The sequence below is a fragment of the Electrona antarctica genome, assembly GCF_951216825.1.
Source record: "Electrona antarctica genome assembly, chromosome: 10".
In the NCBI taxonomy this organism is placed as follows: domain Eukaryota; kingdom Metazoa; phylum Chordata; class Actinopteri; order Myctophiformes; family Myctophidae; genus Electrona; species Electrona antarctica.
In genome coordinates, this window is record NC_136791.1 from 28,521,606 (window position 1) to 28,540,111 (window position 18,506).

General features: G+C 43.3%; 1 protein-coding gene across 1 annotated transcript; it reads right to left on the reverse strand.

Moving 5' to 3' along the window:
* polr1b (RNA polymerase I subunit B) lies at nt 1-17,550 on the reverse strand. The gene is made up of 15 exons (XM_079512458.1): nt 17,264-17,550; nt 14,845-15,012; nt 14,211-14,357; nt 13,985-14,117; nt 13,747-13,883; nt 12,033-12,256; nt 11,456-11,627; nt 10,888-11,059; nt 7,090-7,371; nt 6,363-6,496; nt 5,239-5,409; nt 4,515-4,676; nt 4,000-4,191; nt 2,342-2,592; nt 1-1,137 (listed from the first exon to the last, which is right to left on the reverse strand). Exons 1-15 carry the CDS (start codon nt 17,438-17,440, stop codon nt 255-257), a joined length of 3,405 nt encoding a protein of 1,134 aa, XP_079368584.1. The 5' UTR covers nt 17,441-17,550; the 3' UTR covers nt 1-254.
* Between the last annotated feature and the right edge of the window lie 956 nt (nt 17,551-18,506).

The window sequence follows — 18,506 nt, forward strand, 5'->3', positions numbered from 1 at the left end:
TTGGTTAAAATAAACTTTTATTCATTAAAGCAAGTCCCAGATTTCAGCCTTAAACAAACTTAAGACACAAGTAAATGTCAGGCCTGTTCCATTACAAAATGACATCAGGTTGTTTGTTCAGCCTTGCTAATGAAGTTCTAACAGTACTATTGGGTATGGAAAAACATTTTGCATACATGAAATGGAAAATATTTCCATAATAGAACATTCTGGGATGCATACAGGGGGCATCTTCATTCACTGTCCTGTGGCATTCATTTTACATCTAATTTGACTTTGATATTCATTGCGGAAAGCTCGGCTACAAAGTAGCGGAAGACGTAAGGCACAGACACGGTGTCGATGGAGTCGCTTTTCCCACAAAGGGTGCAGACAGTCTTGCGGTGACACGTGGACGACCACGAGGGTGGCGGCTTCTCTAGCAGCGGGGACAGCAGGCTGCCACAGTCCAGGCACACCTGGGCCACCGAACGGTCCGAACAGTTGAAGAGGCGGTCGTGAAGCAGGAACGACGTGCCGTGAGCCAGCAGCGCGTCCCGCTCCATCTCCCCGAAGCGGATGCCTCCCTGGATGTTCCTCCCTCCCACCGGCTGGTTGGTCACTCTGTCTCGAGCTCCCGTGGTCCTCACCTGGAACTTGTCGGAGACCATGTGACGCAGCCGCTGGTAATAGACGACGCCGATGAAGATGTCCGCCTCCAGCTCCAGGCCACTCAGGCCGCTGTAGAGCCGCTCGGTGCCGTAGAAGTTGTAGCCCGCCGCCTGCAGCATGGTGCCAAAGTGTTCCAGCGCAGAGCTGTCTTCGGAGAAGGTGAAGGGCGTGGCGTCGTGACTCAGCCCATGAAGGGCGGCGGACTTTCCAGCCATGCTCTCGATCAGCATTCCGATGGTCATGCGGGAGGGGAAGCCGTGAGGGTTGAACAGGATGTCGGGCGTCATGCCGCTCTCTGTGAAGGGCATGTCCTCAACGGGCCACAAGCGGCTCAGAATGCCCTTTTGACCGTGGCGGCTGGCAAACTTGTCACCGATGGTGGGGTTGCGTGGCACGCGTACGGTGATGCAGATGCGCTTGAAACGGCCGGAGCCTGCGTCATTGCTGCAGATCTTTATGTTGTCGACGACGCACGTCTCTTGGTTCCTGAATGCAAGACAGACACACACAAAAAAAGTAATTTGTTGACTTTTGTTCCAACATGAGATTTTGAGCTACTTGTCTCAGATGCGGGCTGTGGACAGCTCAAATAATTAACATTGGTGGGGATTTCACACTAATGGAAAAGACAGCGGTTCTCTTCCTGGAATGTTGCCACACTAGAACAGCAGGTACAGCCAGTGTGCTCATTTTCCTGGACAAACTCGAAATCTAGGTAGAAATACACCCTGATGGTGTCATTGGGAATAATAATAAACTGTATTTATATAGCACCTTTCATCTTTTTCCCTCTCCCCCGGATCTGTTGATGTTTTTTTTGTAAATCTTATTTCTTTCTATATGAAAAGGCTACTGTATACCCATAGCCTAAAACACTTGAAAAAATGTTTTTTTGGTGATCCTTGTATTTAAAGACCTACAGAGGGGGCACCGATGGCCTAGCGGTTAAGGCACAACCACATATGGCTCTGGAGCAGCCTGACGACGTGTTGCGGGTTCAGTTTCTGAGCCCGACGACCTTTTCTGCGTGTCACTCCCTGTCTCCCGTCGCACGCGCTCTCCAAAATTTACATTTTTCAGGAAATTAAGAAAACCTTATATTTTGAAAACAAAGCAATACTGCCTCATCAAAGTTAGTGTTGTGACTTTATATATTGTCAATTACTACATGAGAGGGGGAGATGTGGTGTAGTTAGTTGCTTTAGCAGACAGTTAGAGGGTACAATGGAGTTAAGAGGTTTTGTCCTCTTTCCATTTGTTTAATATTTTCAAAACAACACAGGGGTGTTTAATAGCACTGATTCAAAAACCTCAAAAATGGAGTTAGGAGGTTTCCGCCAGACAACGAGATATATATTTTTTTTTTATTTTTGTCGGCCTGTAGAAGCAGAAAGCTGCTTCACCGTATTTTTTGTTGCATTTTGTTATGCACTTTGAGGTAGGAAGGTGCTAGACCATTGAGAGCTTTATAAACAAGTAAGATCATTTTAAAAATCAATCCTAAAAAACAACCGGGAGACGATGTAATGAGGCGGAAACTAGGTAAATGTTCAAGCCATTCAGTGTGTAGACAGAAATGATCCCATTATATAGTAAGCCTTAGTGAGGACCGATATGTGGCGATAATAACTTAGAAACAAATGAACAAAACTGATGCAATAAATAGACAGCGCACAGCACTTTGACTTACTTATAGCAGATGACATGGCTCTGGCCAGTATTGAGGTTGATGTAACTGTAGAAGGGGTCTCCGTACTTTATCACAGCCCCGATGGAGGGTAATCCATCAGCGTCCAGTTTGCCATTCACCTTCGGGTCGTCCGGTTTGGTACCAAACACGACGCCGTCATCTCCTTTCACCTTGTCACTCAGGTCCACCAGCTCCGTTTTGTAGACAGAGCCGTGGGCAAAGCCCCTCTCCCACGACGACTTGTTCACAATCTAAGCCAATAAGATATCGTTAACACCCTGAGCGGCATAAACAGAGTTCTCCGTCCTATCAAATAGTAACGCCCAGCGCTCAGGACGGAGATTAATAAAAGGACGGAGATTTATTGATATCAAAACCGATCGCATCGCTCCACAGGCTGGGAGCGTCTGTTGGGCAACATTCGATGTCATTTCCGGTTGGGACGTCATCCAAAATGTTCCCCCCCATTTTAGCGGATCAAATCGAAAAACGTGAACGTGAATAACTCTTGATCTAAATCATTCCGTCCAATTCTAATCAAAGCTGATGTTTTAGACCAATGGTGGAAAAGGTACTCAACTGTTTTACTTAAGTAAAAGTATCAGTATATAGTACAGTATATAGAAATGCTCTCCGTCTGTTACAGGTAAAAGTACAGAATTCTAAATGTACTTGAGTAAAAGTACAAAAGTATCTGTATCAACATGTACCTAAAGTACCAAAAGTAAAAGTACTCATAATGCAGAATGTCCCATTTCAAGTTTTCTTTTGAAAAGACAGATCTACAAGCTCACAATGCGACGCATTGTGAGCTTGTAGATCGGCTATGGCCAAAATATATATAGGGCTGAAGTGGTTAATCCATTCATGACGGGAACGGGGAACCCCTTTTGGTGTTTTAAGCATTATGTTATACTTTAGCTATTGACAAATAGCAGATCTACAAGCTCGTAGTGCAGCACCGAGTGCCACGCTACGAGCTTGTAGATCTGCTATTTTTGAAAAATCATGAAAACGTGGCGCAAATCTTTGAATATATATTCTTTCAGAGCGAACGTTTTTAACTCAAATCTTTGCTTCTGGGGGGTCCCTGGACAACATTTTCAGATGCGAGTCGGTGGCCAATTACATATAATTTTTGGGGTCCTTAATATTGAGCACCACTGACATAGAAACATAGGTATTTCAGAAAACTGTCAGGCCTAAATGGGTTAATGTATGTTTTGTAATAATAATCATCATCTACAAAGTAGAGTAGTAGAGTAACTAAAGGTTTCAAATAAATGTAGTGGAGTAAAAGTACAATATTTGCCTCTGAGATGTAGTGGAGTAGAAGTAAAGGTGCTAGATATTTTAGTATTTCAAAGTGTCTGTGATATCATGGACACTGGTCTCACTTCCTTCCTGGACTACATGTTGTCACAGTAAGACCAAAGAGATTCTATATAAAGAGATGACAGTCCTCAAATACTTGGAATCAACACTAGATGGCGCACTAGTCCCTTCCTAACATTTTAGTCTAGATTCTATCTGTTGACGAAATTGTCAATACATTTAGTCTTAGTTTTAGTCATAATAGCTTAGTTTTCATTTAGTTTTCGTCAGTGAAAAAAGGCAGTCAACGAATATTTTTCATCTTAGTTTTAGTCACTGCTCACCATAGCATCCTCCATGTCGTAGCCAGTGTAAGAGATGACGGCCACGATGGCGTTGGTGCCAATGGGGTAGTTGTCCATGTTGTAGTGGTCGTACATCAGAGGCCTGACCAGAGGGCTCTGGGGAGTCTGAAGACGGTAGAGTTTGTTATCCGAGCGTTCCTGGAACGTGTGGAGGGGGAAGCCCATGGTCTGCTTACCTGCGAACAAAGCGAAGAGAGTGTGAGTGCGAGCAGTGATGTAAATAGGGTTTCAATGTAATGAGTGCAGGGATGTCATTTTGATTTGTCCCAGGGACATTTTATGAGTCCCACTTCAACGACAAAACTGTGTGGAACATCATATTTTGAGACGGGGGGACGGGGGACGGGGGGGGTCTGCGGCCAAATACATGTCATTCTGGGGGTCCTTGACATGAAAAAGTTTGAGAACCACTCGACATAGAAACATAAGAGTTTTTCAGAAAACTGTCACGATTTAGAAGACATTTTGTAGTTAATCTGGTCCCCTAGCCTAACCTTACCCATCTGACACTGGTACATGTTCCTGGGACTCTGGTTGTGGTCTGAGTAGGGGATGAAGCTGGCCACAACGCTCAGCATGCTGTGGGGGAACAGCTCCTGGTGTGTGCTCACTCCAGGTTCAACCTCATCTTCACTGATGGCAACATTCATGTAAAGCTGGTATCGCAGAGTTGCCACATCAGCATCCACCATGAAATGCAAAAGGGAAAAAAACGGTAATACAATCAGCCTTGATGTTGTGGTTCGGGAAAGCGGTTTCATGCGCCTGGTTGGTGCATACTAACTCCATACCAGTGTTGATTTTGACAGCACTTTTTGATTTTAGTTTTAGTCATAGTCTCTTGAATAGTTTTCATTTACCGGTAGTCACATTTTAGTCATCTGGAATGTTTTAGGGTTAGTCTAGTTTTTGTCGACTAAATATCACAAGATGGGCCTTGATGCCTTGATTTTACACATGCTGAAAATAGCCGATCTACATTTTCAGCATGGAAACAGAGTGTAAAATGACTTATTGGATTTCTTGTCCACTAGACCCCTAACATTTTAGTCTAGTTTTTATGTGTTGACGAAAATGTCAATATATGTTGTCTTAGTTTTAGTCATCATAGCTTAGTTTTCATTTAGTTTCTATTTAGTTTTCGTCAGTGAAAAAAGGCAGTCGACTAACATTTTGTTTGTCATAGTATTAGTTGATGAAATCAACACTGCTCCATACCTGTTCAAAAACACCAATCAACTCTTCTTTGCCGAGCGCTAGGTTGCGAACAGGCCGCACCATTCGGCAAGGTGTTGTGAAGAGGTACAGGCCAGGATACAGGCTCGCCTTTCCCGTTTTGGGAACTAGCACTATCTCAGTGGAGGGGGGGATCTTCTTCTCTTTCAACACCTACAGCAGAGTGGTACATGCATAAGAAACACCTACAGCAGAGTGGTACAGTACATGCAGAAGAAACATGCATACAATCTTTCCATTACCCTATTCATTAACCCATTTAGACCTGAGACCAGATTCTACTAAATGTCTTCTAAATCATGACAGTTTTCTGAAAAAAACGATGTTTCTATATCAGTGGTTTTCAAAATATTTCATGTCAAGGACCCCAAAAATGATATGTAATTCGCCGCCGTCCTCCGACTCCCATCTGAAAATATGTTGTTCCAGGGACCCCCCACCCCCAGAAGCAAAGATTTGAGTTAAAAACACTTGCTCTGAAAGAATATACACATTCAAAGATTTGTGCAACATTTTCAGGATTTTTCTAAAATAGCAGATCTACAAGCTCGTAGCGCGGCACTGACTGCCCACACTGAATTTAGTACGTTTTCGGATTTCTGCATTCAGACATAAGATCACAAAGTGTCAAGAGAGATGATGCATTGTAAGCTTGTAGATCAGATATTTCCGGTGTGTCCAGGCTGAGACGTATCTTTAGAAATCAGATTTGAATGATTTTTCAAACAACCTAGCAATGTGGTTCAAATCCGATTCACAAAGATCTATTTGTTTTAAATGTATTGTACAGTGACAACTAAAGTCTCTGTAATGTTTATGTTGTACTATTACTAAATAAAATGATTTAGGATCATTAAAGCTGGGCTGTGGCCCGAGTCCAGTGCATTCTTCCAACTTCCGGTCCAGGACTTTTTTCACACTTCGTCTAGCACTTATGCCAATATAAGTATATGTAGAAGAGCCGCCATTGGACCGGCCCCGTGAAGTGAACGGAGTCGTCACAACTCTCTCATCTATACGGTGCTGGGTACACTGACAATAATAATAATAATAGCCTTAATACTGATTATAGATACCATCATAGAACACATAATGCCTTGCTATACCTTGAATGTGCGCAGTGACTCGACGAGGACAGGAGCCAGTTCAATCTCAATCCAGCCCACCACAGCTCCGTCCAGGACCACAGGGTAGCAGTCAGAATAGGCTTGAGTGGGAGAACCATCCACAGGTGTCACACCTTCGTCACAAGAATGAAACAGACACACTTATGTTACCCAAAGACTAATTGAATCACTTTAATTTGGTCCATTTACACCTGGAAGACCTATACTTTTCTTTTTACTTTATTGAGTCAGACACATTACAATTCCTTGTAATATGAGTCTTCTTTTTTTTCTTCACATGTTCTATGTCACAGTTGTTAACAGACATTTACCCTTTTTGTGTGTGTGCATGCCCCCCAGGAACGCACCCAGGGGGCCGGAACGGTTCCGGCGTGCCGCCCCGCGTCCGAAACGGTTGAGAAATGAGTTACCGTGTGCCGGTCCCTCTACTGTACCCTCTACTGTACTGTACTGTACTAGCACACCCAAAATCATCATATATACAGTTAATATGTGCGTGTGTGTTTGTGCGCACAGGTGGTGAAAAACAACCATGCTGTTTTCGTGCTCATACCCAGCCAGCCAGGCAGGCACCCAGCCAGCCAGCCAGCCAGCCACACAACTCCGTAAGGGAGTGGTTGCACCACTCAAAAAAGGAAAAAAAGAAAGAAAGAAAAAAGAAAGCTCTGTATGCAATTCCTGTAGTGGGCACAAGAGGGACACTCACCCAGCGAGCAGAGCAGGGCTGGCAAGGTGGTGGTGGGCAAGGCCTGAGACACGATCTCACAGCTGGCCGTCATGTGGTTCATGAGGCCACAGGGCTCTCCGTCCGGGGTGTGGACGGGACACAGGAAGCCCCAGGACTCGGGCAGCAGTTTGCGCACCGTGGTGGTCCTCATCTTGGCGAAGGCTGCACCTCTGTGCACGCAGCGGAAGTGGGAGAGGTAGCGGATAAAGTTGAGCTTGTCGGCCACCACACATAAGCCTGTGTCCTGGAGCATGCCCAGACCTGAGGATGACAGCACAGAGACAAAATAGAAAGTAGAAAAGAGATTTTCTTTATCCCACAATTTTTGTAACCCATTTTTTTTCACCCGGCCAGTGTCAATTGTCTAGTGAAATCCTGGACGCTACACTCCCTATGGCAACCTGGGGAGAGCAACGGATTAACCTCATGTTTCCCTCCAATGCATGAAGAGTTATTTTCACCTGACAGGGGGAAGGAACCCGTTATTCCAACCAGTTCCTTTCCCCTCCATCAGGCGTATTCATTTATGATATATTTTTGCAGTCAGTTTGTATTGGTGGTGGGGAGGCGGTCGTGCAGGGGTCGCGAGACATGGCCAAAGCATTTCCGGGGGTCCCCAGCCAAAAACATTGAGAACCCCTGCCCTAGGGCAGTGTTTCCCAACCTGTGTGCCGCGGCACTTTACTGTGCCGTTTGATGTGTCCAGGTGTGCCGCCTGATTTGACCGAAAATAACACTAACCCTCCCCCGAAAGCAATATTATAGCTACTGGGCTGCAGGCTTCCTATTGTTGCGTCGTTGTTGTTGTCACACGTCTAACCATTAGACGTGCGATAACGACGGAACAATAGACTCTAACGACCCTCGGCCATTGAAATGTTAATGCAAAACAATTTACAATTTACAATTTAGGCATTTAGCAGACGCTCTTAATCCAGAGCGATTTACATTAAGCAATAACAATCACATATATAACTAGAAAAAGTGCCCTTCTGGGCACAGGTCTCCACCAGGAGGATAGGATTGTGTGTGATGTTTGGCAAAATGTTTAGGAGTAATATAAACGTGTGTGTGTGTGTGTGTGTGTGTGTGTGTGTGTGTGTGTGTGTGTGTGTGTGTGTGTTACTCCTGAAAACTTTAGAAGCCAATCGTAGGCAATCAGGATGGATAATTATGAGAAATCAAACAAATCACATGACTATGGAGAGCATGTGTACCGACTTGCGTGACATTTGGATAAAATCTGAAGGAGTAATATTAGAAAATGTGTTTTACATATGTCGGCCTCCTGGTGGCGCTATAAAGAGCAGATGTGAAAAATTCCAGGCAAAGGTTTTTCCTTGGCCTCTAGGGAGTGTGCATACATGGTTTTACACAGATCGGTGCAGTTATAGGTAAAACACAAATCGGTATAGCGCCACCATGAGGCTGAGTTGAAAATATTGAAGTGGCATTTCTTCCTCGACCTAGTGGGAATGTGCGTGCAATATTTCACGGAAATCACACCATGTGTTCATGATTTGCAGCATTCTGTTTGAAACGGAGCACTCCTGCGAACTTTGGAAGCCAATCTTAGCCAATCAGGATGGAGTCTGAAAAATCTGAAAGACCGGTTTCGTTGAATGGCTCTAGAGAGACTGTGTACCAATTTGCGTAATGTTTGGACAAAATCTGTAGGTGTACTGTCAAAACATTTGTTTTGCACAAAGCGGCCTCCTGGTGGCGCTATAACAGGCCAATGTGAAAACTTTGGGGCAGAGGTTCAGCTCTGGCATTCAGGGAGTGTGTGTGCAGAGTATGGCTGCGATCAAGCCAACGGTGCCAGAGATTAGCTGTTCACAGACGGACACACGGACGGACACACGCACGGACAGACGGACGGAGTGCAAAACATACTCTCTCCCCATGCCTTCGGCCTGGTGGAGACAAAAAGTAGTTATCATGAATCATAAACTAAGAACGTAACAGTGGAGTATCTATGTTAACTATACATACTATACTATATAATATATTATACATGTGTACTATAAAGTGCTATGACTACATAAAGTGCAATTCTAGAGCTGTCTACGTAACAAGCTATAGGTCTGTTTAAAATACTATCTAAGTCTACATAATGTGCTATCTAAGGGGCTAGGCTAGGGCAAGTGCTACGGGCCATGGTGGAGTCTGAAGAGGTGGGTTTTCAGACTACGGCGGAAGATTGGGAGTGAGGCTGCAGTTCTGACTGTGATGGGAAGTGCATTCCATAGTTTTGGAGCCAGAAGGGAGAAGAGTTTGGGACGTGTGGAGCGTTGTCCCAGCGTTTTTAGTGAAGGTACCTCCAGCTTCCCTGCGTTGGCTGATCTGAGTGCGCGGGAGGGTTTGTAGGGTACGATCATACTTGTGAGATATGGGGGGGCCATGCCTTTGGTTGCTTTGAATGCCAGCATCAGAGTTTTGTATTCTGTGCGGGCAGCGACCGGGAGCCAATGGAGGGAGCGGAGAAGGGGGGTGACGTGTGAGAATTTTGGCTGGTTGAAGACCAAGCGGGCTGCGGCATTTTGGATCAGTTGGAGGGGCTTAAGTGCACATGCCGGTAGGCCGGTAAGGAGGGAGTTACAATAGTCAAGTTTTGACAAGACTGTTGTCTGGATTAGGAGCTGGGCTGACTCCTGGGTGAGGAACGGTCTAATTCGTCGTATGTTGTAGAGTGTAAACCTACAGGATCTAAAAGAGATGCATCCAGAAGACGTTACATTTCGCGCATATGCACGTAGACAGCAGACACATACAGTCCTACATGTCCCGACCCAAACACTGAGGAGGTAAAGTAAACGTGACGTTGTTGTGATTAAACATAATGTGCCACGAAAAATAGCTGTCCAAGTGTCCATACATGATCGCCTCGTTCGGCCAACACAATATATCTCCCTCCCTCCACAGAAGCGCAGTGATGCCTGATTTATTCTTCGTCGTACACGTGTTCCATGCTGAAAATGGCTGATTTACAAGCTCACAACGCGTTGCGGACGCAACGCGTTGTGAGCTTGTCGATCAGCTATTTTCAGCACGTGGAAATATGCAGGCTGTGAGAACTGAGACCCTTCACAATAAAAGCATGCATCTTTCACAAGTTGGCCCATAATAAAGACAAGGAAAAGGATTAAGAATTAAGCATTTCACATTGCATATGAGCTATTTTTTCTCCAAAATGTATTTTTTTTAAAGGAATTATTTTTTTATTATTAAATCCCCCAAAGTTTTTTTATTCAATAAAGTCTGAGGTTCTATATGGCTATGGGCTGTGGTACTGTGGTAATAATAATAATAATAATTCAAAAAAGAACGAAAAAGAACTAAAATAGTTTGGAACCATGCACTTTAGTTCAAAATATTGAATGATGAATATATATATATATATATATATATATATAGACTACTGTATATACACATACATACCCTGAGATTTTTAGGCTATGAAAAGTGTGCCCTGGGACAAAAAAGGTTGGGAAACACTGCCCTAGGGGACACGGGGAGAATAACATGCAAACTCCACACAGAAGTCTTTCTTAGATGGTGGGATTTGCATCACTTAAACCACTAACGTATTACTATATTTCCAGTGTCATGAAAGTATGCTAAACTCAATTTAGTTCAGGTTTTTGTGATGAACAGCTTGTCTGACATTTTTCCGAATTGTATTCATTATAATTTATGAGGCACGTTGGTACATGCTGTGATGCCGACAGTAAACGCATGACCTTGGCTTATGATCACTGAACAAAATGGTCATACCTGTCCTGGAGCTGAGATTGCCAGTGGCCAGGAGATATTCAAACGCCTTGGACACGTCTGTGCCCGTGTTGAAAATCTTGAGCAGATTGTCCGAGTTCACTCCGCCGGTCAACTTGTTGGCCCTCTTGTCCATGGAAAGCTTCACAGACACCAACCAGGCATTCATTCTCTCCTGTTAGCATATCAGAGATGTTTTAAAAAAATTAATGTGTCGTCTTTTCCTGTACATTTTATTATCTAATCAAAATGACAAAAGAACTAAACAGAATAAAACAGCTAAGATAAAAATAAATACAGCAACATTGAGAGCAAAATACAATCTTTATCGAAGGAAACTAGAGATGGCTATGAGAGGCAGTGGTGGCTTAGAATGTAGAGCATCTGTTTGAGGAGCGGAAGGTTCCCGGTTCAATCCCCAGCTTCTCCTGTTTTAATGTTTAAGTGTCCTTGAGCAACCTTACTCAACCCGTAACTGCCTCTGCTATCGGCATGTGAATAGGTTCATATAATGGATAAAGGCGTTACAGAAATGCAATTCTATGAGATAACTGCAACGGTCAATACATGCCTTCAGGAACATGAGGAAGAACTGGCCAGGAGTGAGCACTTCCTGACACATTAGACTGTCAGGGTTCTCCTCCATGCACTCCTGCTTGGCAAATGTGAAAAGCTTCCGGGTCATCAGACACAGCAGGTAGAACTTCTCAACATCTGACTTGAGGTGGATGCAGATGCACTCACTGAAGAAAACACAACACAGACTGCTTTTACGGCGGTGCCAAACCCAGAGGTTTTCAAACATTTTTTGACCAAGGCACACCAATGGGGGGGCCGCAGACGTTTGTCCGACGTGCAACAGTCCTAACATGCGTGAGCCTGACACAACGCATGGCTCCCGACACGCGTTGCTGGTTACGACACATGTGTGGCCGGTTAAAACTCACATGTGGGTAACCGCGTGCGGTTAGTGTTAGTGGTTAAATGGTGGTTAAATGTATCTTTTAGAATTTGCCTCTGCAAATGAGCATGCACAAAGTAGTGAATAAAAAAAAACACAACACTGTTCCTCAACACACAGTTGACGAAGCTGATGACTTGTGCTGTAGTCGTCCCACTACCCCGCCACCCCCATGCTGAAAGCTTACTCTAGCAGGAAGTTGGCACATTGCTCATGAGTGTACCACTCGGGCAGATTCATCTTGACTCGGAAACGCTCTCCCAGGTAACTGAGCACGCTGCTGCGCGTGGTACAGGCCTGCTCCATGACGATGCGCAGCATCTCCGACACACAGCTCTTGTAGAAGGAGTTGTCTTCGCGGCCTTTGATCAGCTCCTGGTATATCTGGAAGTCTGTTAGGTCCACCATGGCCTGAAGGACAGAAGCATTGTTAACCCATTTAGACCTGAGGTCGATTCAACGAATGTCTTCTAATTCCTGACAGTTTTCAAACCTATGTTTCTATGTCAGTGGTTCTCAAACTATTTCATGTCAAGGAATTACTGTATATGCATTTGGCCGCCAACCCCCATCTCAAAATATGAAGCACAGATTTGAGTTAAAAACATTCACTCTGAAAGAATATATATTCAAAGATTTGCACCACATATTCACGATTTAAAAAAAAAATCTACAAGCTCGTAGCAGGCACTCGATGCCGTGCAACGAGCTTGTAGATCTGCTTGTAGATCTGCTAGATTTGTAGTGTTCTGTGGTCCACTCTAGTGCAAGTTAGAGCCTTCTCATACTTTCTTCTGCTTGCCCTAAGATTTTCTCTCTATACTTCTAAGTGAAACTGCCTTAAAAAAAATCATCATAAAGAATAGACAAAATTACCATAGACATTTTCATGACATGGGAATTATTCGTGTGCATTTCTGAATTTCCAATGGGGATTTAAGATGACCACATTTATTAAGCACAAATGGACTTATATTGTCTTTAAATGGCACGTGCACAGTTCATAATCACACCATTGTCTACTATAGCATCTATCACCACAATTCTCCACCTTGATCTAATAGGCAATTCACACTGAGAGGGACTGAATCCGTTTCATTGGAACCGTTTCCGAATACGGTTGCCTGGTCCCCGATGGCCATGATTCACATTGCCCGAGATTCAACAGCGCACCCGGGTACACTTGCATAACACACTTTGATCCTCCAGATGGTGGTGTGCTTGATGACTGGTGCGCACGGACACTGACCATCAACTCTGCGACATTGTCTCCAATAAATCCAGACACTGCATTGCATTGCATTGCCTCTTTTGGCTCTTTGCCGTTATACTACGTCACTGTCAGCCTGCCTGCTATTCACTGTGTCAGTCAGTTCTGTGCTCCAGTGTCGTGTTTGATATTAGTTTAATGGATTCTACTTTAGCATTATTATTATTTTGTTTTACTTTGGAAACTATGCCAAGCAAAGCCCAAGAGCTACGTGTAGTCCAAGATCAGCGCGTACTGCGGTGCTGCGTGTATAGCAGATTCAACATAGCAGATCTGCAAGCTCACAACGCGTCGCAGATCGGCGACGGGCGGCGTTGAGAAATGAGCTGGTGTTACGCTTCGTGCAGCGTCTGTGTTTTTTTTTGTTGACGCTTGGCTCGTCGACTAGAGATCATGTCACGTTCTAAAAAAAAACAGTCCACTTCCTTCTTTAGGTACGCATGCATTCACATTGGAACGATCCGTATCTGAATACACTTCAACGGTCCAGAGACCCGCCCCCCATGCGGTCTCGGGGACGGTTGGGAGATCCGCTCCCGGGAACGGTACGCATCATTCACATTACCACAACATCTGACAAGTGGTCCCGAGTCCGAACCCGGGACCATAGTGTGAATTGCCCCTAAATTACCTTGAGTGCAAATCCCAGGGGAAGGAAGAAGAGCTCTTTTTGGTATATGAAGTTCAGCATCACTGTCCCATTTTCCAGGTAATGTAGGTTCATGTTGTTGGCAGTATGCTCTTCCTTCACACATCGCATGGAGATGCCTAAGCACAACGAAAATCACTTACTAAATATGTATTATTAGATAACCTAGCAGAAATGCTCAATAATACTCACAGGATCCTTCCTAGCCATCCTGACTTACCATACTGAGTGTACCCCTGGCCTCTGTTCTTCCATTTTGGTCTTGACATTGCAATAGGAAAGTTCCTCCTTGGCATGATCAGCATACGGACAACCTTCTCAATTCCGTTCACAATAAAATAACCACCCATTTCCTGTTGTCGTGCCAGGGAAAGTAGAGAATTAAACCAAGTTCATAAATCTGTATAACGGTGATTTAAAATAGTTTCTAGTAAGGCAGCTCTTACTTCCGCCTCTTCATGGTGCACAATGAGCTCTTTGGGGGACATGCCATGTAGATTACACAACTTGGACTTGACCATGATGGGTACTTGTCCCAGAGACTGTTTGATGATGCCTCTGGGAATGCCATTGACAGACCAGCTGACATCTGCCTGAGGAGATAAGAGCACACTAGACATGAAAATACTAACCTATGTTGCCATGCCCAATATTAAGAGGACTCCCATACACTTATAACTCTTGACTTTTAGTAGCAATGTGCCTGATACATTTAAAAATAAATAAGCACACAATTTAGCTAGCAGTTTTTTATAGCACACTACATCACGTGACCAGACTCCAGACACAGTTGCAGATTAAGACCAGTGTGTGAAAAATACTGTACAATTACGGATGTCCCGATCACGTTTTTTTGCTCCTGATCCGATCATTTGATTCCGATACTTATATTTTTATAGAACACGACTTGTGCCATATCACAATATCCAAAATCACAGACAATACCGGTAATATCCAGTGTGATATGGATGATGATACTAGGGATGTCCCGATCACATTTTTTCGTTCCGGATCCGATCATTTGATGGGCAGTAATAAAGGAATCAGAAAGTCACAATTGTATATTAATCTCAAACATACCACAATTTTCCCTTTGTATGAAGTTCTTCTTCCCCTACACTCTGCCGGGAACACCCGCATCTCCTTGCAGACGCCCCCCTTGACGACCACTGGTCTGTGGATGGTGGCCTCGACGAATTCAAGGCTGATGCGATCCTTTTTGAAAGAGAACTCCAGAGCCGGAATTGCCTGCAAAAGTGATACCACAATATATAAAGGCAGAGAAAGCTTCAACTAGATTGATTTAATATAAACATAATACATAAACCTGGGGTTATTTATTATAATGCTGTTGCTGGGTATCAATCTGTTCATGTTGTTTCCTTTGAGGGAGGTGTATAGTCTGTCCACCATAGTTATTGGTTAGGTTGCTCCAGCAGGGAGGGAAAAGGGGGTTCGGTTATGGGTTGTTACATTGTGCAGAGACACGCCTGTGACTGAAAGAGAAATAGACCTAGAACGCCTGTGATAATTTAATTAACTTCATAAATATTCATGCATCAGAGGCATAGATCCCTTCCTACTGTTCCTGGTTGAATTTAATTATTGGCGGCCTATAGGCTTGGGCGATATTGATTTTTTGATATCGATATTGATAACGTGAATAATACCGCGATAATCGGTATTATCGGTTTTATTAATAAAACATATATCACACTGACGGGCTGATTTCTCCTCTCCTCTCCTCTCCAGTCAAAATGTCCCCTCCCCTCCCCTCTCCTCTCCTCTCCAGTCAAAATTTCCCCTCCTCTCCTCTCCTCTCCTCTCCTCTCCTCTCCTCTCAAAATTTCCCCTCCCCTCCCCTCCCCTCCCCTCTCCTATTTACATGACGGTAAAATTACGATATTAGTATTATGACGGTATTCGGTATTATTGAGTGGTGTTTTATATACTCCGCGATATTACCGGTATTCGGTATTATTTATATACTCTGCGATATTACCGGTATTGATTTAAAATATCGCAGTAAACGGTAATATCGGTATATTGCCCAAGCCTAGCGGCCTAAATGTGATAAATGCTCCATTTGTACTCGCCCATTAGTGGCAGCGGTGGCCGAACGGATAGCCGAGCGGTCTTGATACCGGAAGGTCGCCAGTTCGAATCAGCGGTCCGAGACGTTATAATTACCACCGCTGAAGTGCCCTTGAACAAGGCATTGAACCACTACGATGAAATGTGTTCTATGAGCAGGGCCTGGCTGGAAACAAGTTCTTGAGCTTAGCCCAGATACCCTGGGTAAATATAGTAATCATTTCATTTCATTTCATTTCATTTCATTTCATTTCATTAAATAATTCCAAAGACGTCATCACCAATTGACCAGGGAAACACAAAAGTTTGGGTCACACAATTGGCAAGTGGTGTGATTAATTACCCAGCACCTATCGCAAGGCACCTGCCAATTGTGTGACCCAAACATTTGTGCTTCCCTGGTCAATTGGTGATGACGTTTGTGGTGATCGGAGGAAGTTTTGATAAAAGTCCAGCTGTCATTCCGGGCCCCTTTGCCCGGAGAGAAAGACGTCCGTGTGCATCTCGTGAAAAAGTGGAGATAATTGACTAAATACACGTTTTGTGCCAGCACTTTCACATGGATATGAAACTAGAGGACCATATTTCACTCCATGTCTTTGGAATTATGTAATGGGTGAGTACAAACGGAGCATTTATCACATTTAGGCCGCCCATTTTACGTCCGACCAGAAATTAAGCAGGACCGTTCTATGGCTATGTATGTGAAATACTGTGCATACTGTATGAAACAACAAGAGCCATTCTAGGGCTAAAAGAGAAAGACAGCACAGTCCAAGAGAGAATTGTCTTTTATCTTATTTTGGGATATCCACCCTGTTGTTGTCTTTGCCTAATGGCACACCTCTGACCTCTGAAAAGCACTAGTCACCAGTGCACCACATGGTGTCGCCAAACCACCACACATAAAGCCCTACAGAGTATAATAATAATATACGTTATTATATTTAAGTTAACTTTATATTATATGAATTACTTTATTATTATATTTAACTTTTTTATTATACTTTAATAATAATAGACAGTCTCTGATTGATTGATTCGATTGAAGTATTTAACAGTTTTCAGAATGGGTTATTGAGTTTGTGCTTGAAATGTACTGTAATTCTGCAAACTGTTAATACAATTTTCAATCAATCAATCAAAAGGGTACAGTAGTAACATTTCACATGAAGGCAAAGACTGTTACTGTCACTGTGGACGACACACTGATACATTAAATGGTGGACCCTGTTGTAAACAAGTACACTTGTTTACAACAGGGTCCACCATTTTCAATTCATCAGAACATTTAGAGACGTACAAATATACACTTCTCTTCTATACTCTGCAAGCGACGATGGAATATACATGTTTTAACAACTGACACATTAGAGAGAACACTGATAACAGCACAGCAACCGACCTGCACAGTGCGACTCAGTCCCTCTGTTACAGCCTGGTCAAATGAGTCAATGTGTGCCCTGGTCAGATCCTGGACAGCGGCGTGTTGCGTCTCATTTGGGATTCCGTATCCCTTTTTTGTTAAACCTTTGATGCTCGGCGCTTTCGGCAAACTACTCCATTTAGTAGAAAAATCCATGTTTCAGTTTCACAGAGGTACCGATGTACCGATGATATGTTTACCACATGTGCATGGTTTGGTGACACGGGAAGTACAACCCCCTCTGCCTAGGAAGTGAAAGACACCACATAAACCATGCTCGGAGCGAGCATGGTTTCAAAGATGGTCTATTTATGAAGATGGGCCAACTTCATTGGAGCTTACTCTAAGCTTTGGCGCCACTAGAGGCGAAATGGTACACAAAGCCTACCACTCAAAAGAACAGAATGGATTCATTGGAATATAGAACATGCATCTTGTATCATTGTGCACAGTAAAGCAGTTGATGGTCATCGTATCACGGGTACCAAAGTACTGTAGATGTATATTCACCATGTACTGTGTGTGTGTGTGTGTGTGTGTGTGTGTGTGTGTCAAACAGATAAAGGTCATCATTACACCTTATTAGATTTATTATTCAGGCCTTTTTCAGGCCAGTTTGATTTCATAGTTGTTTTTGTTTTTAGTTTTCTTTTCTTTTTTTGTTAACGTTTTGTTTAAAAAACAAAAGTAACCTTATTGCTTGAGCCAATGTGCCAAATGGTGGTTGGTCACAACTCACAATTTATATAAAATGTACAAATACTTGTTCCGATGCTTAATGTAGGCTACAGTATAGTCTACAAGCTTGTAGATTGTAAATTATAGTATAAATCAGGCTAATCTACTTAACTTTGAAGAGTCTTGTAGTACTCTTCGAGGTGCACACTGTCGCTATAGCAGGGTGGATGTAGCCTACTGTATGTCTAATACCAAACAAATCTAATCTTAAATTAACTAAAAGCATTTTCTTCCCCATTGAACTTCAAGACAAATCTGACCCTGAACACTAACACAAAATGTAACATAAATGAACAGCTAAAATGATAATGTATGCAAATACCAAAGCTATAGCCTATTAACCTCAGAACATGTACATACATTAAATAGTCATTTTGAAAGTGTGAAACCTAATTTAAAGTTTACTATCATATCACATGACCTCTATAAAATACTTGACATGGCCAAAAATACTGCACATTTCAAAATGTTTATTAATTCCAAC